This window comes from Rhipicephalus microplus, chromosome 6 (genome assembly GCF_043290135.1).
Source record: "Rhipicephalus microplus isolate Deutch F79 chromosome 6, USDA_Rmic, whole genome shotgun sequence".
NCBI lineage: Eukaryota > Metazoa > Arthropoda > Arachnida > Ixodida > Ixodidae > Rhipicephalus > Rhipicephalus microplus.
The window spans coordinates 106,731,043-106,756,201 of NC_134705.1; the positions used below are offsets into that span (position 1 = coordinate 106,731,043).

Consider the following 25,159-nt stretch of genomic DNA (forward strand, 5'->3'; position numbering starts at 1 on the left):
CGTGCGTTTACGGTCGCGCGTGTGTGTGACCGTATGTGTGTATACGTGTATGTGTGTGCGCCTGTGAATAAGTATGCGTGTGTATCAGCCCGTGCGCCCTCGAATTGCGTGTGTGTGTGCGTGTGCGGGGGGGGGGGGCACTGCTTCTTATTGTTTAAGGTCCCACACCTGTTCAGACTAGGAGTCTATATGGGAGGTGGCTTAAGGAATGGCGGTTGTCAACGCACTGTACATGGACTATTCAGTACATGGAAAACAGCTGCACATTTTCGTACCTGATCGTTGCTTACGAACTTACTGTGATAGCTGATTAGGTCCGCTGAGGTGCTTCTACGCTCGAAAACGTGGGTTATGACCAATTCCCACGGAAAGCTGTCACTGCACTTATGCACAACCATCGTTTATATTAACAACGTTTAACAAGAACGTGCCCTGCCTTTGCTACAGGTGCTTAGCTAGCTCATTGGGTAACCATATGGAATTATGTGCTCATCATGTGGTCAGCAAAAGTTTGTTATAACAACCTCGGCACGTTTCGTGGTGCGTGACAAGCCTTCTAAACATCCGCGACTGTGGATTAATTTGTTCCAGCTTCGACTACGCATTCAGAGTTTGCGGCACCATACGCGGAAGTGCCAGACACAGACAATGCAAAAAGAAATTCCTCTGGAAAAAGGTGTAGCGATGCTCTCCCGCTAATGCCACCGAGGACGAAATAATTATTGTTTCTGGCCATTCCATGGTGCACTTTGTTTTCCGCAAGTTTTGCTTCACTATTTTTCGCCCACTGCAGTCGCATTCCGTCAAAATACTCCAAGAACCCGAGGCTGGTAAATAACCTGCGTCGCTGTGCGACTGGCTGGAAGGAGAGTTGCCATTTACAAGGAGTCATTCCGCGAGGAACGGTGGTGGTGGTAGTGGTTACAATGAAGAGGAAAAAGGCACCTAATTTCTGTCTGCCTTCAGGCGACACGGCGCAGTGCCTTATAGGGGTGGGGGGAAGGAGGGATAAAAAGAATAGAAGGAAAGTAGAAGCAGAAGAAGACAGCCAACGAGAGGAAAAAAGAAGGAGATAGGAAAGTGGGGATCCGGTCGAAGCAGTCCAAGGGCGGGGTGCCACAATGCGAGAGCTACACGGCGTCAGGAGACCGCGGAGGGCGAACCAGTCGGCGGGAGCTACGCTGAAGTCGGAGATCGCGAGGGCACAACCGTCCAGCTTGAAATCCTGCGAGCGAATCCCGAGGAACGGCCGTCCGCCGTATGCGCCATAGCGTTTGCTCGTCGGCGCCGTCCTGGCGGGTTTCCCTCCCCCCCCCCCCGCTCACCCAGTGCTCCCACAACGGCAGCGTAGATAAGCGAATAGTTGCGTCACCGAACACCTGCGTCGACAGCTGCGGCGCCGCCGCGGCGCTTTAGCCGCCGCCAGTGCCTCCTCCTTCTCTCTTTCAACGTCGCTCTCTCTGTCTCATCGTCTTTCAAATGCGTTGCGTTGGTCTGGGGTCTTGGTCGCTGTGTGTGTTCTAGCGAACAGGCGCATATTCAATGGTGGTCGCACATGACACCGTGTTCGAAGTGACGCTCGGATTAAGGAATATTCATGGAGTGGCGGACACGAACAACGTGGGCCTGTTAACGGTGAGTGTACTGTTTTCGTAAATAGTAATCATACAGCGCTAGCTGGGCGCCTGCAGCAGCTCTGCCGAAGTAGGCTGCCAGCCATTTACAACAGCATGCGTTCGCGGGCCTGTTGCAGATGCCCGATTAAACGTGTGACTTAACGAGTTCACACTGCTATGCGCGATGTTGTGTAAGTGCCTGCATCACTCTATAAAGTGAGTGATGTGATCACTTAACAAGGGCGGGATTAGTTGCTGATCGCACATTGTCTCTACACTGCACAAAGTGATTGATATTGTTTTAAGATGTGCTTTGGGCTACATCGTAATAGTATTTCTATTAATACTCAAATGTGCAACGTGCTTCTGTAGGTGTAAGCGCAAAAAAAAAGAAAGAAAAAGCAAAAATTATGTACAGAGGCGCACTGTCCGAAATGGCTTTTTTTTTTGCTTAAAGGCGGTATAGTTGGAGGTGCTGATATGCGGCGATGCTCCCAGCACGTGCGCCTCGGTCTTTTAAGCGCTATTTAGGACAAGCGCCACCAGCAACAGGGAAAGATCTAGCAGACTTCCAAAGGCGTGTTGTTGTGGCCATCGCCGTGCGTTGTTTTCCCTCGTTTCTGTTTGCTGTTTTCGTGCTTCGCTTTCACCTGCGATAATGTTCGGCGTTATAACAGAATCGAGAGAGTATACGTGACTGTTGGGGCTATGTGCGGTTGCTCTAGCATAAGCCATGGCTGCTGCAACGTAGTCGGCGTCCGCGCGCGTTGGTGTCGTTCGAGCGCTCTTACTTGCGTGATTGTGTTTAACTGAGTATTTAGGCACGGGTTATGTTTGTAAACCCCGTAGTCAATAATCGCTAATAGCGTGCCCCTGATTGCCATCAGAGGATGGGCTTGGTTGTCGAAATATGCAAGACGCTTTTTCTGAAAGCAAGCTTTGAATTTTTTTTTAAAGAAGTACTTTCATACGTGCAAGGCAGTGCTTATTGCAGGCCCGCAACTCTTTAAAAACTGGACGAGCTATCACACCTTTTATCAAATTACAATGAATTAAGATGATTGAATTATAGATGACGAATTTCTGTGCTAGATTAGGTGCACAAAACACATGTTCGCAGCCCTACGTCTAGAAAGCAGGCAAATAGGAAGCACAGCGTCAAATTTGGATTAGATTCCATTGACGGAGCGTCTTTTGAGAGTAGAAAGAACGAGAAAATTGTTCGTTTTTGATGCCCTTATAGAGGCAGTCAGAATTGCACTGATTGGTGACTTGTAACAATTCCTCAGATTGTTAGAGGCTTGATTAAAGTCAGTAAATCTTTTACTTTTTTTTTTGCAGACCTCTTCGCTAGTGCCACGCCCAAGATCATTTGTTCTCATGTAAAAGAGAAAGCACAGATGTCTTCACTGTTTGTACATGAAGAGGTAAGTTTCTTGTGCATTTTGATTAATGTTACATGTTCTTAACGTTGTACTTTAGGAATTGTTTTTCACACTGGCTCACTACCCTAGAAGGAATTTGATTCTTAGGTGAATTCAGGCTTTCGTAAGTGCCAATTTTGAGCTGTAGTCTTACAACTTCACCTCATTTCGGGAATTTGCTGTATGCTAGAAAACTCTTATCTTTATCATACGAAATTATTGGAATGTATGGGTTGTATGCTTCGAGTTCAGTGTAATGTCAATTACACGCCATTTCGAAGGATACACACTGCACATACTTTATATATGGTGCTGCCAGAACAGCACGAACATCCTTTTATGAGAAGTCATATTTGCTCTTATTACAGGATGAGAGGGTGCCGCTGACGTCATGCGTAGTCTACCCCCTGGCCCCAGCCTAGAGCAAGCCTACTTCCTGAACCTCCACATGGATAACCGAAAAATCTTCCGTGTCAGTAATGACGAAGAAGGAGTGACAGCACTGATGAGTTGATTTTTTTTTATTTCCAACATTGTCTACGGCCGCAAGGCCTTTAACGTTCACCGTGATTGAGCGGCTTTTTCTCGGCGTGAGTTTGGAGTTTATCAAAGAAGTTGTTCAGGCAGTACGACGCTGAAAATTTTAGTGTCACAATGCCTGAACAACTTCTAGTGTGGTCATGGTAGATGAACAAACATTGTTATTTGTGTAAGTTATTTTGCTTAGATATAGCTGGACCATTCCATGCCAAACGTCCCAGCCACTTTGGCGACCATCTGAATTGTATTTGAAAAAAAAAGTGCTGACTTACTGCGTTGAAAACGGTGAACTGCTAGAATATTTCAGCGAGAAAAAAAGTTTTGTTCATGTGGCTGGCTGATAACTTCCTGGCATAATGCCGTCTGTGTGCTGTTTGTGGAAAATTTCGTTTTAAATCTACCGCTTATTTTTTCTAAAGCAAATTCGGTCTACCTGTTAAGTAAATGTGCTTCTGTAAGGTATTTGAAGGTCAATAATAATAGTGCAACTTTTTTGCCACATTCGCTTCCAAGAATAAAGGCAAAATTTGTTATGTTTGCATTTTTTATTGCAATATTGCACTTTGTATGAATATCTGAGCAGTGAATACTTACTCCACAGAAGGTATATTTTGAGGAAAAAATATCTTTAGACCTCTCAAGCTGCTGAAATATACGAGAAAATATCACGAATTTCACAAAATTGTGATTTTTGTCCGTATTGAGATGCAATTTGCTCCATGTTGCGATACAATGAAAACTCATCATTATACCTAAACTGTAAGAAAATGAAATTCTTTCTGTAATAAAATCTTATCGCAAAAAGGAGAGGAAAGAGCGCTGTCAACTGAATTTTATTGAAGGTGCTACGAGCGTTTTTATACTGAGCACAAGACCAGGGTTCATCTGCAACAACACATGTGTGAGCATGACAAAATAATTTTAACCGAGAAAAGAATACTCTTTTTCGGAAGAGATAAGTGAAGGTGTACTGATGTATCGATCCTTGGCCTTCCTGATAAAGAGTTCTAAAATCTCTCATTTTTCTGCTTGCTTTTTTTTTCAAAAACCGTGTTTTATGAAACCTAGGACTACACTTACATTCTTTACGGTGCCCGGCCATGAGACTACTATAGCCCTTCTTAACATTTAAAGCATGCTGTCTTGCTTGATCATTGAAGCATTGCCCAGTTTGTCCTATGTTTACTTTTCCACATGTTAGCGGCATCTTAAACACATCAGATTGGCATTCAGTAAACCTATTCTAGTGACGAATGGTGCAAGATTGACTATTCCTGTTGCTGTAAGTACATGCACTTTTGAAAGCTTGCAAGGGGTGGAAAACAACAATGTCATATCTGCTGGCTCTTTTCCTAAAATTGTGAGACACCTTATGTACGTAGTACCGTGTGACATGCAAAGGTGATTGGTCATTCTCTTTTTCTTTTGGTCCTGTTTCCTTTAACTTTACTTTCTGCAGGAGGGTTTCGCAAACAAGTGTGATGATGCTGTTGGGGTATTGGCTGGTGCTATCAGCCCAGGAGTGCTAAGAATGTTCTGCCTTTTCATAGTGGGCATTCAAAATTAGTAGAAAGAGGAATTGATACCACATGTACTCAGGCCACCCTTCAGAAGTCATGTTAGCACAAGGGTGAGGTCAGGTTTAAAAACCAGATTAAAAGACTAAAAGATGCTGGGTATCCCAACAGAATCATCACACCCGTTTGCAAAACCCTCCTGCAGAAAGTAAAGTTAAAGAAGACAGAACCAACAAAAAACAATGACCAAAACCTTTGCATGTTATACCGCATCATGTGTCTCACAATTAAAAAAATAGCCAGCAGATATGATATTAGCGTGTTGTTTTTCACCCCTTGCAAGCTTTCAAAAGTGTGTGTACTAAACAGCAACAGGAATAGTCAATCTTGCACCATTCGTCACGAGAATAGGTTTACTTAATGCCAATTTAACGTTTGTAGAAGTATTTTTTATCAGGTAAACCAATGATCAGTGCATCACTACACGTTCACTTATCCTTTCCGAGAGGGAGTATTCTTTTCACAGTGAAGATTATTTTGTAGTGCTCACACCTGTCGTCGCGCATGAACACGGTTCTTGTACTCCGTATAAAAGCGCTCGTAGCACATTCATTAAATTCGGTCGGACAGTCGGTGCTCTTTCCTGTCCTTTCTGTCTCTTCCTAAAGTTGTCGCGCTGTGACTAGCACACAACCACGATGAACCAACTCTCCCAAATTAAGCTCTTGTTACGTAATACGTAGACCGAGTTTCGTATGGAAAGAAGGAGCGGTGCTTTTAAAATAAAAATTTTCACATACAACACCTAGACAGCATTCCAGGAAGTTCAGAGGGCAGCCATGTGACCAAATATTTTTCCTCTCCTAAATATTCCAGAAGTTCACTATTTTCAATGCAGCACGAGTTTTTCGAATACATTTGAGATGGTTGCCAAAATGGCTGGGACATTTGGCATAAAGTGACCCAGCTGTGTCATTAGCCATAATTATGCATTACCTCTTTTGTTTTTTGTGTGTTTTGACTCAGTTTTGTGTTCGTTTTTAGCTTATTGTGTTTCTGATCATTGTATTGGTTTCTTAAGTATTCGCTAAAGTTATATGTGCAAAAACTCATATATGTTTGCATGTACATCATTTCTCATAACCAATTGTTATACATCCAGGAATACAAAGCTTAATCCACTGTGATTGTATACATTTGAAAACACTATCCATATATATTTTTGTGTGCATCACTTCTTCGGAACGATTGTGTACATGAAGGCGTATATAGTGAAATCATGGTGATTGTATATATTTGAAAGAATCATAAGTATATATTTGCCTGTATTTCATTCCTATTAACCGATTGTGTACATGAAGGAGTATTAAACTGGAAACCACTGGGATTGTAGATACTTGAAAGAATTATAGGGATATATTAGCGTATATTTCATTTGTAGTCATTATGTACTTGAAGCAGTATACTAAACTGAAACCAGTGTAATTGTATGTTGCAAAGAATTGTCAATGAAGTGAAACTGAATAAATATAATAAACATTTGAGGTGTTGCATGTGTAGTGTACGTATACGTGAACGTATATCTGGTGAAAAAGTTGTGTGGCAGAAGAAAAGTTTGTTTTATTTGCCTATTAAATAAACGCAATTTGCAAGGGCAGCAAGGCTTCATTTTCTGTAACGCGCATTATGCATATACTGTGAAGTATATATAGATCCAGCACAAGTTCATACACGATAGTACGCGTCTATATTTTTGCCCACAGACGCAATGAATGGAGCTCGACAGGTGGCGCACCATTGATAATCAGGACCACTTTCTTCAAGTAGTGTGTAATCAGTGCATGCCGATATCTATTAGTGCATTCTAAAAGAATACTGGCACCCCTGCCATGGGCACTCAACACCCTTGGGCACCCTTCTCGCACCCTCCTCAGAGGGTGCTAAAAAAGTGATGGACATCGAAGGCACCCTTCCTTAAGGGTGTTTTTGTAACACCCTACAGTTTTTTTACATGTACACCCTATTCTAAGGGTGCATGAAAAAGCACCCTTTTTGGAAGGTGCTGAATTAACACCCTTAGGGTGTCGTCCACGAGACAAGCTCATTTACACCCTTCTGGGTGTAAAAATTTTTACTGTGCAGTTCCAGGGGAGATCCAGGGGAGCTGAAGATACACTACTGGTTTGGTCAACGAAATACGGGGGAGGCCTCTGCCCTGCAGTGGGTGTAGTCTGACTACTAATGAGGGAGATGATAATGATAAGGACAATGTGGGTCAACATTTCTGGAGACCTGTACTACGGCATCTTCATCATTATCATCATCAGTCTGAGTACGTCCACTGCAGGACAAAAGCCTCTCTCATGTTCTGCTAGTCAGCTTGGTCCCGTGCTTGCTGCTGCCACCTTATAACCGCAAACTTCCTGATCTCAACTGCCCACCAACCTTTCTGTCTCCCCTTAACCCGCTTGCCTTCCCTTGGAATCTAGTCTGTTAACCATAATGACCAGCAGTTATCCTGCCTAGGCGCTACATGCTCAACCCATGTCCATTTCCTTTTCTTGATTTCAACTATGATATCCTTAATCCCGGTTTATTCCCTCATCCACTCTGCTCTCTTCTTGTCTTTGCTTGCTAACACCAGCAAGCTGAATTATATAAGAGAATGCACAACCAGAACGAGACGCAAAGAAGAAACACACGTCACTAAACCTTGGTGCTTGCTTCAATTTACACATTGTGCTTTTTCTGTGCTGATGTTGCGAATGCTTCATGAAATTCTAACAAAAAAGAGTGGTATCACAAAGCCAAGCCTAACAACAATACATATCTATGCCGCTTCAAGTGCGTAGTATTTGTGGGGCTTGCTCTTACGTCCACATTCCTTCCGTTTCGCAACAAGACAATTCCGTAGCGTGAAAACTTAGAAAATTGAATTGAACGAAATTGAGCTGCTATGTAAGTTAAAATTTTGAACAATAAAAAACCACACCAAATGAGGAAGTTCAAAGTCTAAGGCACCATGGTACTTGTGTTTCTCTTTTGTTTTTTGTATGTTGAACAATGGAACACACAGAATCGCTGCACAAACTTGTGATGCCTCAGGAGCACCTAACATTCTAAATTCAAGTTAACGAACAAGTGTTTTTATAATTTTTTAGTTCTTTAGTAAGGGGTATATTACATGGAATTCAACATGAATACGTACTAACCAGCCAATTTATTTGCGCTGTGTGGAGGTTATGTTCGACAATCCGACCTTTTGCTAAATAATTTGTCAGCAGATTATAAGAAGTTTTGAAATATTATCGCAAATAAACGTAGGGCGCTTGAGAAACAGGGAAATTTGATATTTTATAAGCGCAATGTCCTAAAAAAATTATTGCTTACACTAAAAATATTTTTACGTGAACATGTCGACTGCATACTTCGTGAACACTGTCACAAATATTTGGCTATACACATACCCTAATTGCATTTACAGTATCAAAGATACATTTCTGGGCAAGTCCAATAAGCTTTCTCATTAAGGAACATTCGGGCTTCGATGTTTGCTACCATTAATATTGGAACAGAAAAACAATTTTCGTTAATATGCATCTATTATGGAAAGAACTTTTCTCATTGATTCACACCATGAACAATAAAATTAATCATTTTAATACTTAGAGGTGTATCAGTGGGAACCTAAGTGGGAGCAACCCATGCGACGCATCTATGGTACAAGAAAGTAACATATATTATGAGGTGGTTTGTTCCAATCACGATTCATAGGTTGAACATATATTTGTATGCCCTTGCGTCAAATACTCAATATTCATTTTGGTTGTCTCGACATTTCAGCCCGGGTCGCCTGAAAATCCTGGAAATATTCTTCCCAGTCCATCTCAGGCAAGTGTTCATCTCACACTCGTGGTCACCTATGTTTATTGTGTCATACACTGTGCAATACAGTTCGCCATAATATCCTCGTCAGCATCATCATTACTTTGCAGAATACTCGTCTCCGCAAGAACATAAGTTTTTACAGTGTTGTGTGAAACTCCAAGAGCCATTCACCTAATTCTTCAAAGAGGTGTAAAGTTGATTTTGTGCAAGATCAGCAGAAATATCTCTAAAAACTACGTAATAAGCAAAAACTGGCAGATGCCACGTACAGTGGCAATCAACAATATGCGAAATGTTGGTATGTCACTATAAAATAAGCACAACATTACGAGGTGGAGGGAAATGATGGCGTACATAACTTCCGTGTCATGATTATCATGTTTCGATGTGTTGTTTACGTTCGTAATCAATTCATGTCACATGATACGAAATTTTGTATATCTGCTGCTAGAGAAACGGCCACAAGCACGCTATGAGCGTGGTATGTTGTCATGTTCTTGCATGACAGACGTGTCAGGATCATCACGTTTGCACCAGTCATATACTTCGTCACTTATTCACGTCACGTAACACCAAACTTTATATGTATGGAGCTACCAAAACGGCCCCGAGCGCACCATGAAGGGCCCAATATACTCCAATGTAGCGTTGACACACGCGCACACTGGGCACAGCGACGCTACGTGAGCAAAACGCGAGCCATCTATAGTCTGACGCCAGGCACGACCAGCGTCCGTCGGTGCGGCCTGACGACAACTGGCGCGAAATTCGACATGCGGCATATTGCGCTGATTCGTTACGCAGACAACACTGCGTCTCTCCCTTTTGGCGACAGAGGGACGCCGGACGGGGTGAAACGCGCATGAGACAAAGCAACGCAGCGCGTCGCTTGCCTGCGAGTATATCGCAGCACAGGTGCTTGACGTGGCAACGCCGGCGTGACGAGACGAAATGAACGCCGTCGAAATGTATTGGCGCCTTGACAGTGGCATGTGTTCATGTTGTTATATGACACGCATCTTATGAGTATCATGTTTGCACCTCTCACATACCTTCGTCATCCATTGGCATTACGTAACACCACATTTGGCATATGCGAAGCTAGCGAAACGGCTGCGATCGCATCATGAGTGTGGCATGTAGTCATGTTGTTACATGACACGCATGTCGTAATTATCAAGTTTGGATATGTAGTTTGCCAATGTCGTCCATCCACGTCGTGTAATACCAAGTTTGGTACATGTGAAGCTAGCGTATGGCCACCGCCGCATCATGAGCGTGGCAAAAAGTCATGTTGTTCTATGACACGCATCTCAAGATTATCATGCCTCTACTAGTCACATACCTTCGTCATCCCCTCACGTACCATAATACCAAATTTCGTATATGTGACGCTAGCGAAACGGCCGTGAGAGCATGATTAGTGTGGCATGTAGTCACGTTCTTACATGAAACGCACGTCATCAATTTCATGTTATGGTCTGCCACTTTTGTTCGCCATGCAATCATGGCTTACCATACCAGTTTTGCAACAAGCCATGTGAACGAAACCACCGCTAGAGTTGCAGGACCATGGAATGTAAATCGTGACATTCATGACATACATACCATGATTTTCATGTTGTCACTAGTCAAATGTGTTTTTCATACAGTCATGTTATCCCATACCAAGTTTGGTATTGATACCATTATCGAATAAAAACAGCCAGAAGAGCTAAAAGTCTGGCTAGATAGATAGATAGATAGATAGATAGATAGATAGATAGATGGATATATAGATAGATAGATAGATAGATAGATAAATAGATAGATAGATAGATAGATAGATAGATAGATAGATAGATAGATAGATAGATAGATAGATAGATAGATACGCTCAAAGTCACCGAAGTTCGCTAAAAAATGCTTCGAATTTATTAGGCAGCTCACTTGCAACCGCTAACCTACAAATACTCATGCAATCGGAGCTGCTACGTTGTACGTGCCTCTCCATACTTCCATTTCTTGATCGTCATATTGTCCTCTTTTCAGAGATGGTTGGCCGCAGCATTTTACGGTGGCTTGTTTCCTGCTCAAAGGGCAAGTTTTTAATCTCTCACTCAGTACAGTATGCCGAAGTTCAAAGAATGCACAACTTCATGTATTTGTCAATTTTTTTTAATAAAAATCATGCCGTTTGTAATATGACACCACTTATATAAGTACCATTGTGAAACTAACCAGAACCAAAGAGGCTTAAATAAATGCTGTAAAAATATTTTAATTCAAAGAACTCATCTACCATTATAACCAGAATTGGAATTTAACATTACTAACAGTACCGATTGGTTGTTCATACTAAACTTTTTATGTTATTAAGCTCAATGAGACTACTGTAGAAAGTTCCCCAGTTTTACCTAGATATATCTATGTTCAATTGAAATTCAAGCATCATGAAGACCGTGTAATGAGTGTTACAATAATAATTGTGGTACTCTGCAATGTCAGGGCTTTTTTCCTTGTTAGGCTCAATATTACCGAGAACCTGCAGAAAATAACGCCATAGAAATTACAGGGGTTGTTATTTTAAAAGTGCAATGTGAATGTGAAGAAAGAAAAGTGGAGTAAAAGATAACTCGTCCCCGGCACAATCCGAACCTTTGGCCTTGAAATAACACACCAGATGCTCTACCACAGAGCTACGGAATCCGGCCAACTCTCGTCGTTTCATAGGGTGTATAGGCGCGTTTATTTTGAGAGCGTGAGCTTTAGTATGTAAACGTGCCTATATAATAAATGAGTCGAAAGGGCCTACATTGCTTGACCTCAATCTTCGACAGTCGAGACAAACCACGACCAAGACGCCACAGTGACCACGTCCCCCCTGCTTCCGTTTGAGCAAGCACCACCTTGTCAACCGCGTGGCACTCCACTTCACGCGCACTTCACTGTACCCTCTCGACTTGTGTCGCAGCCCACCGTCGTCTTCGTCTTCTCGCATGGTTTCTCCACGCACTTCTGCGTCAGCACTTCGTCCTCTAGGTCCATGTCAGCGCTCTCATGACATCAAACATGATTCCAGTCGCGTACTTCTCGCATTAAAATCATCATCATCATCATCAGCCTGACTACGTCCACTGCAGGACAAAGGCCTCTCCCATGTTCCGCCAGTAAACCCGGTCCTGTGCTTGCTGCTGCCAATTTATACCCGCAAACTTCTTATCTCATCTGCCCACCTAACCTTTTGTCCCCCCTAACCCGCTTCCCTTCTCTGGGAATCCAGTTAGTTACCCTTAATGACCAGCAGTTATCCTGTCTACGTGCTACATGCCCGGCCCATGTCCATTTCCTCTTCTTTATTTCAACACTGATATACTTTGTCCCCTAATCCACTCCGCTCTCTTCTTGTCTCTTAAGGTTACACCTACCCTTTTTCTTTCCATTGCTCGCTGCGTCGTCTTCAATTTAAGCTGAACCTTCTTTGTAAGTCTCCAGGTTTCTGCTCCATAGCTAAGTACCGGCAAGATACAGCTGTTATAAACCTTCCTCTTGAGGGATAGTGGCAATCTACCTGTCATAATTTGAGAGTGCTTGCCGAATGTACTCCACCCCATTCTTATTTTTCTAGTTACTTCAATCTCGTGGTTAGGCTCTGCGGTTATTACCTGCCCTAAGTAGACATAGTCTTTTACAACTTCAAGTGCACTATTACCTATCTCGAAGCGCTGCTCCTTTCTGAGGTTGTTGTACATTACTTTCGTTTTCTGCAGATTAATTTTAAGACCCATCTTTCTGCTCTCCTTGTCCAACTCCGTAATCATGAGTTGCAATTCGTCCCCCGAGTTACTCAGCAATGCTGTGTCATCAGCGAAGCGCAGGATACTAAGGTATTCTCCATTACCTCTTATCACTAACTGTTCCCATCCTAGGTTTCTGAAAACCTCCTGTAAGCACGCGGTAAATAGCATTGGGGAGATTGTGTCCCCTTGCCTTACACCCTTCTTGATTGGTATTCTGTTGCTTTCTTTATGAAGCACTATGGTAGCAGTTGATCCCCTGTAGATTTCTTCCAGACTGTTTATATATACTTCATCTACGCCCTGATTCCGCAGTGTCTGCATGACGGCTGATATTTCTACTGAATCAAACGCCTTCTCGTAATCTATGAAGGCTATTTATAGTGGTTGGTTATACTCCGAGCATTTCTGTATTATCTGATTGATAGTATGAATGTGGTCAATTGTTGAGTGGCCTGTTCGAAATTCTGCTTGTTCCTTTGGTTGATTGAATTCTAATGTTTTCTTTACTCTGTTAGCAATTACCTTTGTAAATAGCTTGTATACCACAGAGAGGAAGCTGATCGGCCTGTAATTCTTCAAGTCCTTGTCATCTCCTTTCTTTTGTATTAGGATGATGTTAGCGTTCTTCCAAGACTCTGGTACCCTTCCCGTCAGGAGACACCTCGTAAACAGGGTGGCTAGTGTTTCTAACACAATCTGTCCTCCATCTTTCAGCAGATCTGATGTTACCTGATCCTCACCAGCAGCTTTGCCTCTTTGCATGCTCTCCAAAGCTTTTCTGACTTCTACTGTCGTTACTTGTGGGTTGTCATTTGGGTTACTGCTAGTTCTTATAGTATTAATGTTGTGGTTGTCTCGGCTACTCTGCAGGTCTCTGTAAAACTCCTCCGCTATTTTAACTATTCTATCCATATAAGTAGTTATTTTGCCTTCTTTGTCCCTTAGTGCATACATCCGACTTTTGCCTATTCAAAGTTTCCTCTTCACTGCTTTGACGCTTCCTCCGTTTTTCAGAGCGTGTCCAATTCTCTCCATACCTTCTTACATCGCATACCTTACGCCTATTAATCAACTTCGAAAGCTCTGCCAGTTCTATTTTGTCTGTTGTACTTAAGACTTTCATGATTTGACGCTTCTTAATTAGGTTCTTCGTTTCCTGGGAAAGCTTGCCTGTGTCCTGTCTAACTACCCTGCCTCCAACTTCCACTGCACACTTTGTAATGATACTCGTCAGATTATCATTCATTCTATCTACGCTAAGTTTGGTTTCCTCACTAAGAGCCGAGTACCTGTTCTGAAGTGAGACTCTGAATTCCTGTACTTTCCCTCTCAGTGCTATCTCATTGATTGGCTTCTTGCGTATCAGTTTCTGTCGTTCGTTCTTCGAGTCTAGGCGAATTCGAGACCGTACCATTCTATGGTCACTGCATCGTACCTTGGCAACCACTTTCACATCCTTCACGATTCCTGTGTGTGCAGTCATTATAAAGTCTATTTCGTTCTTATTTTCGCCATTAGGGCTCCTGCATGTCCACTTGCGGTTTTCTCGTTTTCGGTAGAACGTATTCGAATTCCGCAAATTATTGCGTTCTGCGAATTCTACAATAGCTCTCCTCTGGCGTTTCTAGTGCCGATGCCATAATCTCCTACTGCCTGGTCTCCAGCCTGCTTCTTCCCTACCTTTGCATTAAAGTCGCCCATCACTATAGTATACTGTGTTTTTACCTTACTCATTGCCGATTCCACGTCTTCATAGAAGCTTTCAACTGAAGCGTCATCATGGCTGGATGTAGGCGCGTAAGCCTGTACTACCTTCATCTTGTATCTTTTATTCAGTTTAATTACAATACCTACCACCCTTTCATTATTGCTATAATGTTCCTCTATTTTGCCAGCTATGTTTCTGTGAATTAGGAACCCCACTCCCAATTCTCTTCTGCCTGCCAAGCCCCGATAGCAAAGGACGTGCCCATTCTGTAGCACAGTATAGGCCTCATATGTCCTCCTAACATCACTGAGCCCTATTATATCCCATTTAACACCCTCAAGCTCCTCGAATAGTACAGCTAGACTTCCCTGACTAGATAAGGTTCTAGCGTTAAACGTTGCCAAGTTCAGGTTCCAAAGGCGGCCTGTAGTCCAGAGATTCTTAGCACCCTCTGCTGCGTTGCAGATCTGACTGCCGCCATGGTCAGTTGCTTCGCAGCTGCTGGGAACTGAGGCCCGTGAGTTATTTGACGTATGCATGTGGGAGGTAGTGGCCAGACACTGCACCAGGGTGGCCAATCGTTCTATGGTGAGGGAGTGCGTTTCCGGCGGTGGTTACCGGTGAGGCCGCACCCCAGGCCTCTTAATGAAGTTCCAGCAACGCGCGGATGGAAACGGCGCGGCACCGGGATTTGAGCCACTGACCTCTTGCATGCGAGCGGATGCTCTAACCACTACGCCATCGCCGCACCCGGATTGTTATGTTCTAAATGTAGGTTTCAGCGGTGTATCAGTCAGGTTCATGGTTATTTTTATTAAAATGTTCTAATGAAATGAGATTTCTGCTGATTACACCCTAATAAGGGTCTAGAGAGTACGAAGTTGGGCCTCCGATTAGCCTATGGGGTGCTGTTTATTGGTATATTAAGCGGACAAAATTTAAATTCGTTTGTGAGGTGAGGTTACCAAATTAATCTTTTTAGTGAATAAGATTAACTTTGTCACGAAATAGTTCCGGTACTATTACTCCTGTCCTGATGAAACCTGAGCGGCGACAGGTCTACAATTAGGGCTTTGCACTGTATGAGTTAGAAGTTTCCCGGTAGGTTATTAGCAAAGTTAAAAGCGATCGTAGGGGAAAAAAAACGTGGTTCAAGACTTTGATCTGACGGGCGTACCTTTCTCCCGAGCAGTGAGCCACCGTCCTCCTCTGAGCGAGGGAAGACGCGGGAGCCACACGTTTATTAGCGGTTTTCGTTATATTCTTTCTAACTCTGTGTCTTCCAGTTACCTTAAGCTATCAAATTATTTTTACACGGAAAAAACCGGACTGTTGTGTTCTAAAAGAAGATATTAGCTATTTTTCGGTGGCGTTTGCAGCTCCTTTTGAAAATTTGTTTTAATGAAATGAGCTTTTTGCTGATTACCACTCTATTAGGGGCCTAGAGTGTACAAAATTGGGCCTCCTGGTAGCCTATGGGGTGCGGTTTATTATTATATTAAGTGGACAAAATTTAAATGCGTTTGCGAGGTGATATTACCAAGTTAATCTTTTTAGTGAGTAGGCTTAATTTCGATTGCGGAATAACTCTGGAACTATTAAACCTAGCCTGATCAAACTTCAGTAGCGTCAGGTCTACCCTAAGGACTTTCAACTTTATAAGTAAGAAGTTTCCCGGTAAAATATTAACGAAGCTACAAGCGATCGTAAAAAAACACGTGGTCTGACTGTTGTTGTTTTCACAGATTCACACTGTTTTCCACTCCTAAACTTTAAACTTTTCGTTTGTAATAGCAGTATTTGAAGCGGTTGAACTCCTTGTATCTTCACGAACAAATAGACACCACTCTGACCCTCCTTGAACCAAAATCGCTAAAGTTATAGGCAGATATGTGCAGAGCTCACTTACACGTGCTGCTGACGCGGCCTGTCCCGTGGCTCTCTCCGCATTACAATAGGTGGTGTTAGTAGAAGTAACTGTAATCTAATTGTGAAGATTGGAAAGTGAGCGAAGCATTTAGGTTACATTTACTTCTAGTAATATACCCTATAATTCTCCTGTAAATATTTTTTTGTAAGTCCTCAATAACAATATTCGTACCTTCGTAAGCGATTATGGAGGCATATAGCTTTGTTCATGTGACCACCAATAGCAGAATACGCTCGGTGCGTGTCTCGCGCCTTTGCGCTAGGAAAATGAAGTATATCAGCGCCGAGCTTACGGGCGCTCGAGAAACGTGAAATAAAAAAAGTGCCTGATCTTGAAAGAGTGTTACGTCCTTCGTAGGCCGCCTCGGAACCCAGTATATCCGACGTCTACAACCGCACGTCACAGTTGGCACACAACGGCTCAAATGAACTAAGAAGATGTTTAATCATCTATGAGGGGACGTCGCTCCCTAGCGCTCCTTTGGCTCAACCACTGGCGTTCGTACAGCATCAACTCCTTGATCCCAATATGGCGACGACTCCGTGTTCTGTCGACGTGTTCGAGCAACTGGAGGACGCCACCCGGGTGGAAGCCTACCGGTCAGCTGTGTCTGAAGCCGATATCCTAAGGACCGAGGTGGCCTATGTCTGGAGCGAACTAGAGGAACTGAAACATGATTCTCCAATACCACATGCTGCCATAGACGACGACGCACCAAAACCGCCTCTTGACTCGCAGATGAAGGCAAGTTACGACCCCTTGTGTATGTTACTTGCTCCACTAGTAGAGCGCATCGAGCGTCTGGAGTTAAAACGCATGAAAATTCTGACACCGAATCAAGCACTAGTGCAGAAGAGAGCAGTACGTCGAGGAATCTCAAACGCAGCTCGAGAAAGCAACAAAGACAAGCAAGAAGCGATACTCCCGTACGCATGTCTAACATTGGAGACGCTCGCGATCGTCTTTCGAGTTTCCGGTGAGCTCCTTACGGCATCTCGGGAAAGATCTAAGCGTCTGGTTTCACCAAGTTGACTATTGGTTTAGAACCTTCTGCGTGCCCGATGAGGTCACCATACCATTAATTAATTTAAGGCTCCCAGCTAAAGACTTTACATGCTTCACCACACAAAGATGGCTAGTATCAGTGCTGGGGCTGACACGAAGGCAGCGTTCCGTTGACATCATAACGTCTACTGCTATGTAACATCCAAGCAGCAAATGTTCGGCGCAACGCGACGCGCAGGCGAGTCATGTACAGACTTCGCATACCGAAATCTCGACCTGATGGAGCAGTGCAACTTTCCTGTACTACAACAGAAAAAGTGCCAAGGTATTATGGCTACTCTGTCACACAAAGCAAAGAAGCATTTTTTATATAACATTTAAGCGGCTAGACGACATGGTAAGCTCTTTTCTGTGTTTTGACCAGATCTGAGATTCGGGCGAAAGCATTCAAACTTTGGCTGCGGAAGAATGCGGAACGCCTTCTACTACGCCATCCGCCGAATGTGGTGTTATGGCAAAGCGTTCGCCTTGGAAGCCTATGCTCCATCGTCCATGCACGGACAGCATATAGTCGAGCGGTTCCTCAGATGATGAAGTAGCTGAGAGAAAGGTGAAAGGGGATACGAAAGTGAAGCCATCACCGTCGCGGCAATCGACTCACTCCGCAACGCGTGTTTATTGAAAGGAAGCGAGGAAATGCCTTGAGGTTCGTAAACTGTGCTCAAACTGCTCCAAAAGTGGCTATTTTGTCACGCAGTATTCTCTAACACTAACTGCAGAATTTTTGAAGTGGCAGGAAGATTTCGAATCTTCCAGCTCACAACTGCGGGGAAACGAACAGCTGGTGACGCCGATGCTCGCGAGCAGTCACCAGTAATTGAGCAGATGCCATGTGTCTCTGAAGCGGATACTGCTTCTGTCGCCATCAAGAACAAAATATTTGAGACACCTTGAATTCTTGAGCTGTCAAAAGCCTCATCACGGCACCCATAGTTGACAAACTCGAGTTAAGCATAAGGCCTTCGTCCCTACGTTTGGTAGGTACAAGCGGCCATCAGCTACAAAATTTAGGTCAAGTCAGTGCTGTGGTGATAGTGAACGCCCTAACACTGCAGCATGATTTTGTTGTTGTTCCCCAGTTACCTCACGAAGGAATACTGCAAGGCGAGGACTTCTTCCTAGCTTCAAGAGCCGTCGTCGACTGGGGCTGGGAGAGCTTTGCGGTATCGGACCCCTAAGGCTACGCAAGGTCTACTTGGTTAGGGAGCAACCACTGCCAGCTTTAACGCGGAATTTAGTTCCTGTGGCCTGGCATCGCGTGTCGGAAGGTGAAAACAATTTAATGGTCATCACCGGGACAAAGCTTTTGTACGACCGCTATTCATTCATAGTGGAGCCCATGATAACAGCGGCATCGGAAAATACAACGTTCGTTTTGATAACGAACTGCTCTTCTCAAGCCGTCTTGCTTCCTTATCAGATGGCAATTGGCTTCATTGAAGAAGTAAGCAGATTTGAGAATATAGAACTTTATGAAGAGGAGTGTCGACAGATCCTCCAAATTTTATGCCTTCCTTCTCTTGTGGACCTTAGTGCGCCACCAGCTCATACGGTCATCGATCCGCAGCACCATTCAATCGCCATAGGAGACGTCAGCTTTAACATCACAACAACTTTATTTTCCAGTAATCTGAAGGTCGTGAATGATTTGTTGGTGCAACATTCGGTTTGCTTTCCACATTCAAGTACAGACGTAGGCTCCTGCGCAGTTGAGTGACATTGCATTCTAACTGGAAGTGCAAAGCCAATATTGCAACGTCCTCGCATATTGTCACCAGCACAGCGTGATCTCGTAAAAAGTATGATCAAGGACCTCATTGATGCCACTATAGTGCGACCTTGTCGGAGTTCTTGGGCGTCACCCCTTGTCCTTGTAGCAAAGAAAGACGGGACGACGTGCATTTGCGTTGAATATCGACGTCATAACACCGTCAATGAAGACATTGCGTACCCTTTCTCAGGAATTGAAGATGCGCTGCAGGCACTCACCGGATGCAAGCACTTTTCTGGTATGGACTTGGTGTCTGGATTCTCTCAGATCGCCATGCATCCGGAAAATATACAGAAGACCGCCTTCGTTACGCTATGAGGTCTTTACGAATTTCTCCGGATGCCATTTGGCTTTAAAGGTGCCCCATTCACATGTCGGCGAGCCGTGGATACGATCATTGAAGGTAATAAATACGACAATGCCCTTGTGTATATGAATGACTGCGTAGTATTCAGCCTGACATTTGAAGAACACCTTTCGCACGTTCAGAATATATTTGCTAGGTACGAAATAGCAGTTAGAAGTTGTGGGAATTGAGGCTGGCCCGCTGCCTTTACGCGGGCTTTCCCGCCTTTCTGCCGGACAAGGCAGCGGGCTTTCCCGCCTTTTCTGCCGTTCTCATGTCCCGACATGTCTGCCCTCCTTTGCTGTCTGCCGCGCTGAGAGAGCGGAGTGACGTTTAACTCCCTCACCCGGTAGCGGATGTTGACGGTGGCGCCGCGCGCGGGGACTCCCAAGAGGGGTTTTCGCGCGCTGCGTCGGGGGGGCGGTCAGATACTCTCCGGGACAGCAAACGGTGAGCCACGCTATCTTTTCGTCCGTCGACTCCCGTCAGTCGGGGGCTCGTCGGACTTCGCTGACGGCGCCTCGCGCCCAAGGCGAACGCTCACCCGCTGTTTGCCCCGCTGCGTACGCACGGCCGAAGGGCGGTACGGTGTCCTAGTGCGTGGCCTCGCTACGCCGACCCGTCTCCCTTCGAAGCCAACGCGAGCGCCTTTGCCCTCGCTCGAGCAACCGGGCCTTTGCTCTGGTGTCTCCGTGGATCAGCTTTACCGCAGAGACGTGCTCGTGGCACCCCTGTGTAGTACTTTGTGCCCGTGGCGTGGATAAGCCTACTTGCTTTCCCGCCGCGCCTATTTGCAACGGGCTGTACTGCGTTTGGTGTTGCCACAATAAAGTGTTGCGACTTGAGCAGTATCGTGTTTCCCGCCACGGCGACGGTTAACGCGTGCCCTGCGGCTCGCTAAGACCGGACCCACGCTGGTGGCCGTACTCCTTCGGGATACGTGTACACCACACTGGCGCCCAACGCGGTATCAAAAGCTCTAGCTTTTGATTGCTCTTAGCGAGTCAGTTCGCCTGCGCGATTCGGGCTCGTCGCAACATGGCTGCTTCGCGGGACTTTTGTCCGCTGTCCCTTTTAGCGGATGCCGCGTTGCACACGGAGGCCATTGCCTCTATGGACGGGAACCCTTCTGCACCCGTCCGTGTCGGCACCCCCTATTGCGGTGACGACACGGGGCGCCTAGCCGCTCCCTTTGGAGATGGCGCGTCGCTTCGGAATGGGCCTCTTGCCCTACCCGAACGTTACGCACAAGCGCCTCCGACTGCTAATGCGCCCTTTGGCATGCATGGCAGTTCGTCGGCACAGCGCTCGCAGTCGGTTCCCTGCGGAATTGACGGGGCCCTCGCCGACTTTTGCCCGCTATCAGCCGTGCAACCGACACTTCGACCGCACGCTGCCCAGGCGCCTGAATTGTCGATGGTAGCCGCACCAAGTGCGCCTTTGGTTCGACAACAGGCCAATCCCACAAGGAGCCTATTTTGCTCTGGGAATGGCGCGCCGGGCTGGGCTGGGCGACTGCTCGCCTTCGCTCGACCGCGCGGCTAACGCACCAACGGTTTCCTACGAAGCCGGTGCGACGACGCAGACTTTGCTGCAAAACGCCGTGCAGATGATCCAAGCACTCTCGGGAGCTGTGCAAACGCTTTCGGCTGTTCCGAAAAGCGGTCACCCCGCTGTTATGTTGCCTGTGCCAACCTACAGCGGATACGGTGATCAGCTCACCGCCCGAGATTACCTCGACTCTCTGTCACGTTATCAGAGAGCGATGGGTTTGGATGATAAGGTGGTGCTCGAACGTGTTGTTCCAGCTGCACTGACTGACACGGCGGCGAGATGGTATCGGCTTTCCGGTTACCGTGCAGCAAACCTCGAGGAATTTCGTGCGGTCTTTTTGCGCGAATTCCTACCCGCTGACTACGAAAGTAGGATGCGGCGAGAGCTCGAGCTCCGTACACAAGCTCCTGACGAGTCTTTACAGGAGTATGTACGGGCGATGGATGAACTTATTTCTATCGCTGAGCCCCGAGCCTCGAACGAGGAACGCGTCGAACGGGTGATACGGCAGGCACATCCGACTTTTTCGGCATACCTGCGCGGCGGCCGCTTCAGTGATTTGGAAGCGTTGGCCGCCGAGGCGAAGCGCATCCAAGGCGACATTCTCGCCGCGCGTGCCTATCGCCCGCCGCCGCCAGCCAGCGGCGCCCTTGAGCCGCGCTGCGCTTGGAGAGGGGCCATGACCCTTCCCCAACGGCAACAGCCTCTCGGCGCCGCCTTTGCGGCTCCAACCGGCTGTGCGTGGGAGTTGAGCGATCGCGCTCTTGACCCCTTTACGCATGAAAGGCGGGCAGCCTGCGCTGCTCCACCTGAAACCTCCACACAGGGACGCTTTTCGACCCAACGTAATGTGGGAGGTGCGGCTCGCAGAAACGTATCCTACGATAACGTAGCGAGCCGATCACGACAGCTCGAAGCTGCTCCGTCTGGGAATACAGACCGTGATGGAGTGCGCTGTTACCGCTGCCGCGAAAGAGGGCACATAGCAAGGGAATGCACCGGATCCAGGCCTCCTGCGAGGCAGGGAAACGGGCTTCCGGGTCGTTCGTGAATGCACGACCGACCCAACCTTTGCTTCTTCCCTCTGCGTGCAGGGCAAGCACTTTTCTTGCTGATACGCACGCGCCGTTCATTCCGGTCACCATTGCCGGCCGTGAATTTTCGGCTTTGCTGGACACGGGCGCTAGCGCCTCGTTGTTTGGCGAACAGGTGTTGTCCCACTTGCAGAAGCACTCGGTGCGCTTGCGGGACAGCCGAACGACATTCACCCTTGCGAAAGGCGTGGCCCAGTCGGCAGGCGCTGCAAGGTTGACTGTCCGATGGGGAGATCGAATGAGACGCTGCCGTCTTATTCATCTTCCAGGGCTCAATGTTCCAGTGATTCTCGGTCGGGACTTTCTCCTTAAAACCGGTATCGTTGTGGACATTGCGAAGGGCGGCTATCGTGATGGCCCATTTTGCCAACTCAAGCCGTTCATCAGCCCGCCGGCGCTTACCGTCGCCTTTGCGGCAGAAGCGTCGGAAACGTGCCCTGCGCAGAGTTCGGGGCCAAGCCCCCGCTCACCGCATTTGCCCTCTCACAGTCCCCTTTGGGAACGAGAGGCGCGGCACGAACCGTGTCGTGCGCCAACTCCGGGGTCGTACCCTGGCGTTCCGCGCTCGTCGGCTCGAAACCCCTGCTTGGATCGACCGGCACGACACGAAGAGGCACTACATCCTTTGGTCGTCTGCGCGACTCAGTTGGATGAAGCACAGAAGGCTCGTCTGTCGACACTGTTATGTCAGTACGACGAGCTCTTCACCGATCAACCTGGCTGCACCGATTTTGTGAGCCATGTGATCGAAACTGGTGACGCGCTTCCTTTGAAGTGTAACCCCAGGCCCGTCAGCCTCGCCAAAAGGCAGATTATCGATGGGTTGCTAGATGACATGCTTGCGGCTGGCATTATTCGCCGCTCGTCTAGCTCCTGGGCGTCTCCAATTGTGCTGGTGCCTAAGAAAGATGGCAGTCATCGCCTGTGCGTCGACTATCGCCGTCTGAATGGAGTGACTCGTAAGGATGCCTATCCGCTCCCCACGATAAACTCCATCGTAGGTAACCTGGGTGATGCACGGTACTTTACCACGCTTGACGCCTCTAAAGGTTATCTACAGGTCCGGATGGGTACCCGTGACCAGTGTAAAACTGCGTTGACGTCCCACAGAGGGTTGTTCGAGTTTACTCGTATGCCCTTTGGTCTTTGCAATGCTCCTGCGACGTTTCAAAGACTCATGGACCGCGTCCTCGGGGAAGCAAAGTGGTCATACTGCATGTGCTACCTCGACGACATCGTGATTTATTCACGAACCTTCGAAGAGCACTTGGCCCATGTTGCCGATGTACTCGAGAGGGTGAGGACCGCCGGGATGACACTTAACCCCGCTAAGGTCCAATTAGCGCAGACCCGTGTTCAGTTGCTCGGGTTTACGCTGGGCAAAGGCTCCATAGAGCCGGATCGGGAGAAACTTCGAGCTATTCTCGAATTTCCCGTGCCCAAGGACGTACGTGGCCTTCGCCGCTTTCTAGTAATGGTCAACTTTTACCGTTCCTTCATTCCGTCCTGTGCCCGACTGCAGGCGCCCTTGAGCAAACTCTTGGGTAAGTCTGCCGAGTGGCAATGGGGACTTGAGCAGCAGGAGGCGTTTTGCCGACTGTCTAACGCCATAGCGGAGACAGCGCAGCTCAAGCTCCCCGACCTGACCAGACCGTTCGTTGTACAGACTGATGCGAGCGATCTGGGTTTAGGAGCTGTTCTCCTACAGGAATACGATGGCGTGTTGCAGCCGTTGGCCTTTGCCAGCCGCTCCTTGGTCTCTGAGGAGAAAAATTATTCCGTGACCGAAAAGGAGTGCCTCGCCATCGTGTTTGCACTGCGGAAGTTTGACGTCTATCTTGATGGGACGAAATTCGTAGTGCAAACGGATCACAGTGCGCTCAGCTGGCTGATGAGGCTCCGTGAGCCTGCCGGCAGGCTGGCGCGCTTGGCTCTCCTGATACAGCACTATGACTTTTCGGTGCAGTATCGAAAGGGGAGCACTAACGTGGTAGCTGACGCGCTATCTCGTGCCCCACTGTCGGCCGAGGACCTTGATCCCGGTGCGACCGCCGCTAGCGGTGCCTTAGCACTTGCAAGCGTCGGGGGCGAAACAGCAGCTTCGCCGCCGTTCGGCGTGAAGGGTGAGTCCCCATGCGGACAAACCTTGGCTGCTAACCAGGTAAGCGGCGCACCGCGAAGCGGCCGAGCGGGGGAGCTTTCCGAAGGCCACGAGGCCGAGAGCGAACCCGTAACGCCGACTCAAGCGGTTGTTGCTGCGGTCCTGAGTGGGCGCGATACCAGACTCCCCCATTTTGGGAGAATGGGCATCGCTTTCAGCAGAGAAGAGCTTCTGAAGGCCCAGCAAAGTGACCCGTTTTGTCGCGAAATGTGCGACGGTCTCAGAGAGATGGAGCGCCGTGACGCTGCTTGTCCTGCAGCGGGCGCCGATAACGACTGTCTCGACGAGACGGAGCGCCGTGACGCTGCTTGCCCTGCAGCGGGCGTGAATAGGGGGCTCGAACCAGCGTGTGTCGCTGAGTCCCCGGCGGATTCATATTTGCTGGACCATGACGGGCTCCTGCTGAAGTATATAGCCACTGACGACGAGTCCATAGACCCGTTTAAGGTGGTTATGCCCAAAAGTCTGAGAGCCGCACTGTTGCGATCCTCTCACGACGAACCCATGGCTGGTCACCTGAGTGGCTCGAAGGTTTTTGCAAAACTGAGCCGCGTTGTGACCTGGCCCGGCATGAAGCGAGACATTTTTCGCTACTGCCGTTCTTGCCGCGTCTGTCAAACGGTGAAATCAAGGGGTGGCAAACCGCCCGGTCTGATGAAACCGATTGTCAGTGAGCGTCCGTGGCAAGTGGCCACCTGCGATCTAATGGGACCATTTCCCAGAAGTAAGCAGGGCTTCATTCACCTGATGGTAGTCGCTGATCACT

The 25,159-nt window shown here is 47.0% G+C and overlaps 1 protein-coding gene and 1 long non-coding RNA gene across 3 annotated transcripts in view; both read left to right on the forward strand.

Annotated features, from left to right (window-relative positions):
- LOC142765411 (uncharacterized) overlaps nucleotides 1-25,159 on the forward strand; it is a 162,849-nt gene that overhangs the window by 127,981 nt on the left and 9,709 nt on the right. For both annotated transcript variants that reach the window (XM_075866388.1, XM_075866389.1), the window contains 2 exons: nucleotides 8,941-8,988; nucleotides 11,017-11,064. In XM_075866388.1, the coding sequence (XP_075722503.1) occupies nucleotides 8,941-8,988; nucleotides 11,017-11,064 (96 nt within the window). The remainder of the gene's footprint in view (nucleotides 1-8,940; nucleotides 8,989-11,016; nucleotides 11,065-25,159) is intronic.
- LOC142765409 (uncharacterized) lies at nucleotides 1,342-4,807 on the forward strand. Its single transcript, XR_012884238.1, has 3 exons — nucleotides 1,342-1,635; nucleotides 2,958-3,043; nucleotides 3,409-4,807. It is a non-coding gene; the product is annotated as an uncharacterized LOC142765409 (long non-coding RNA).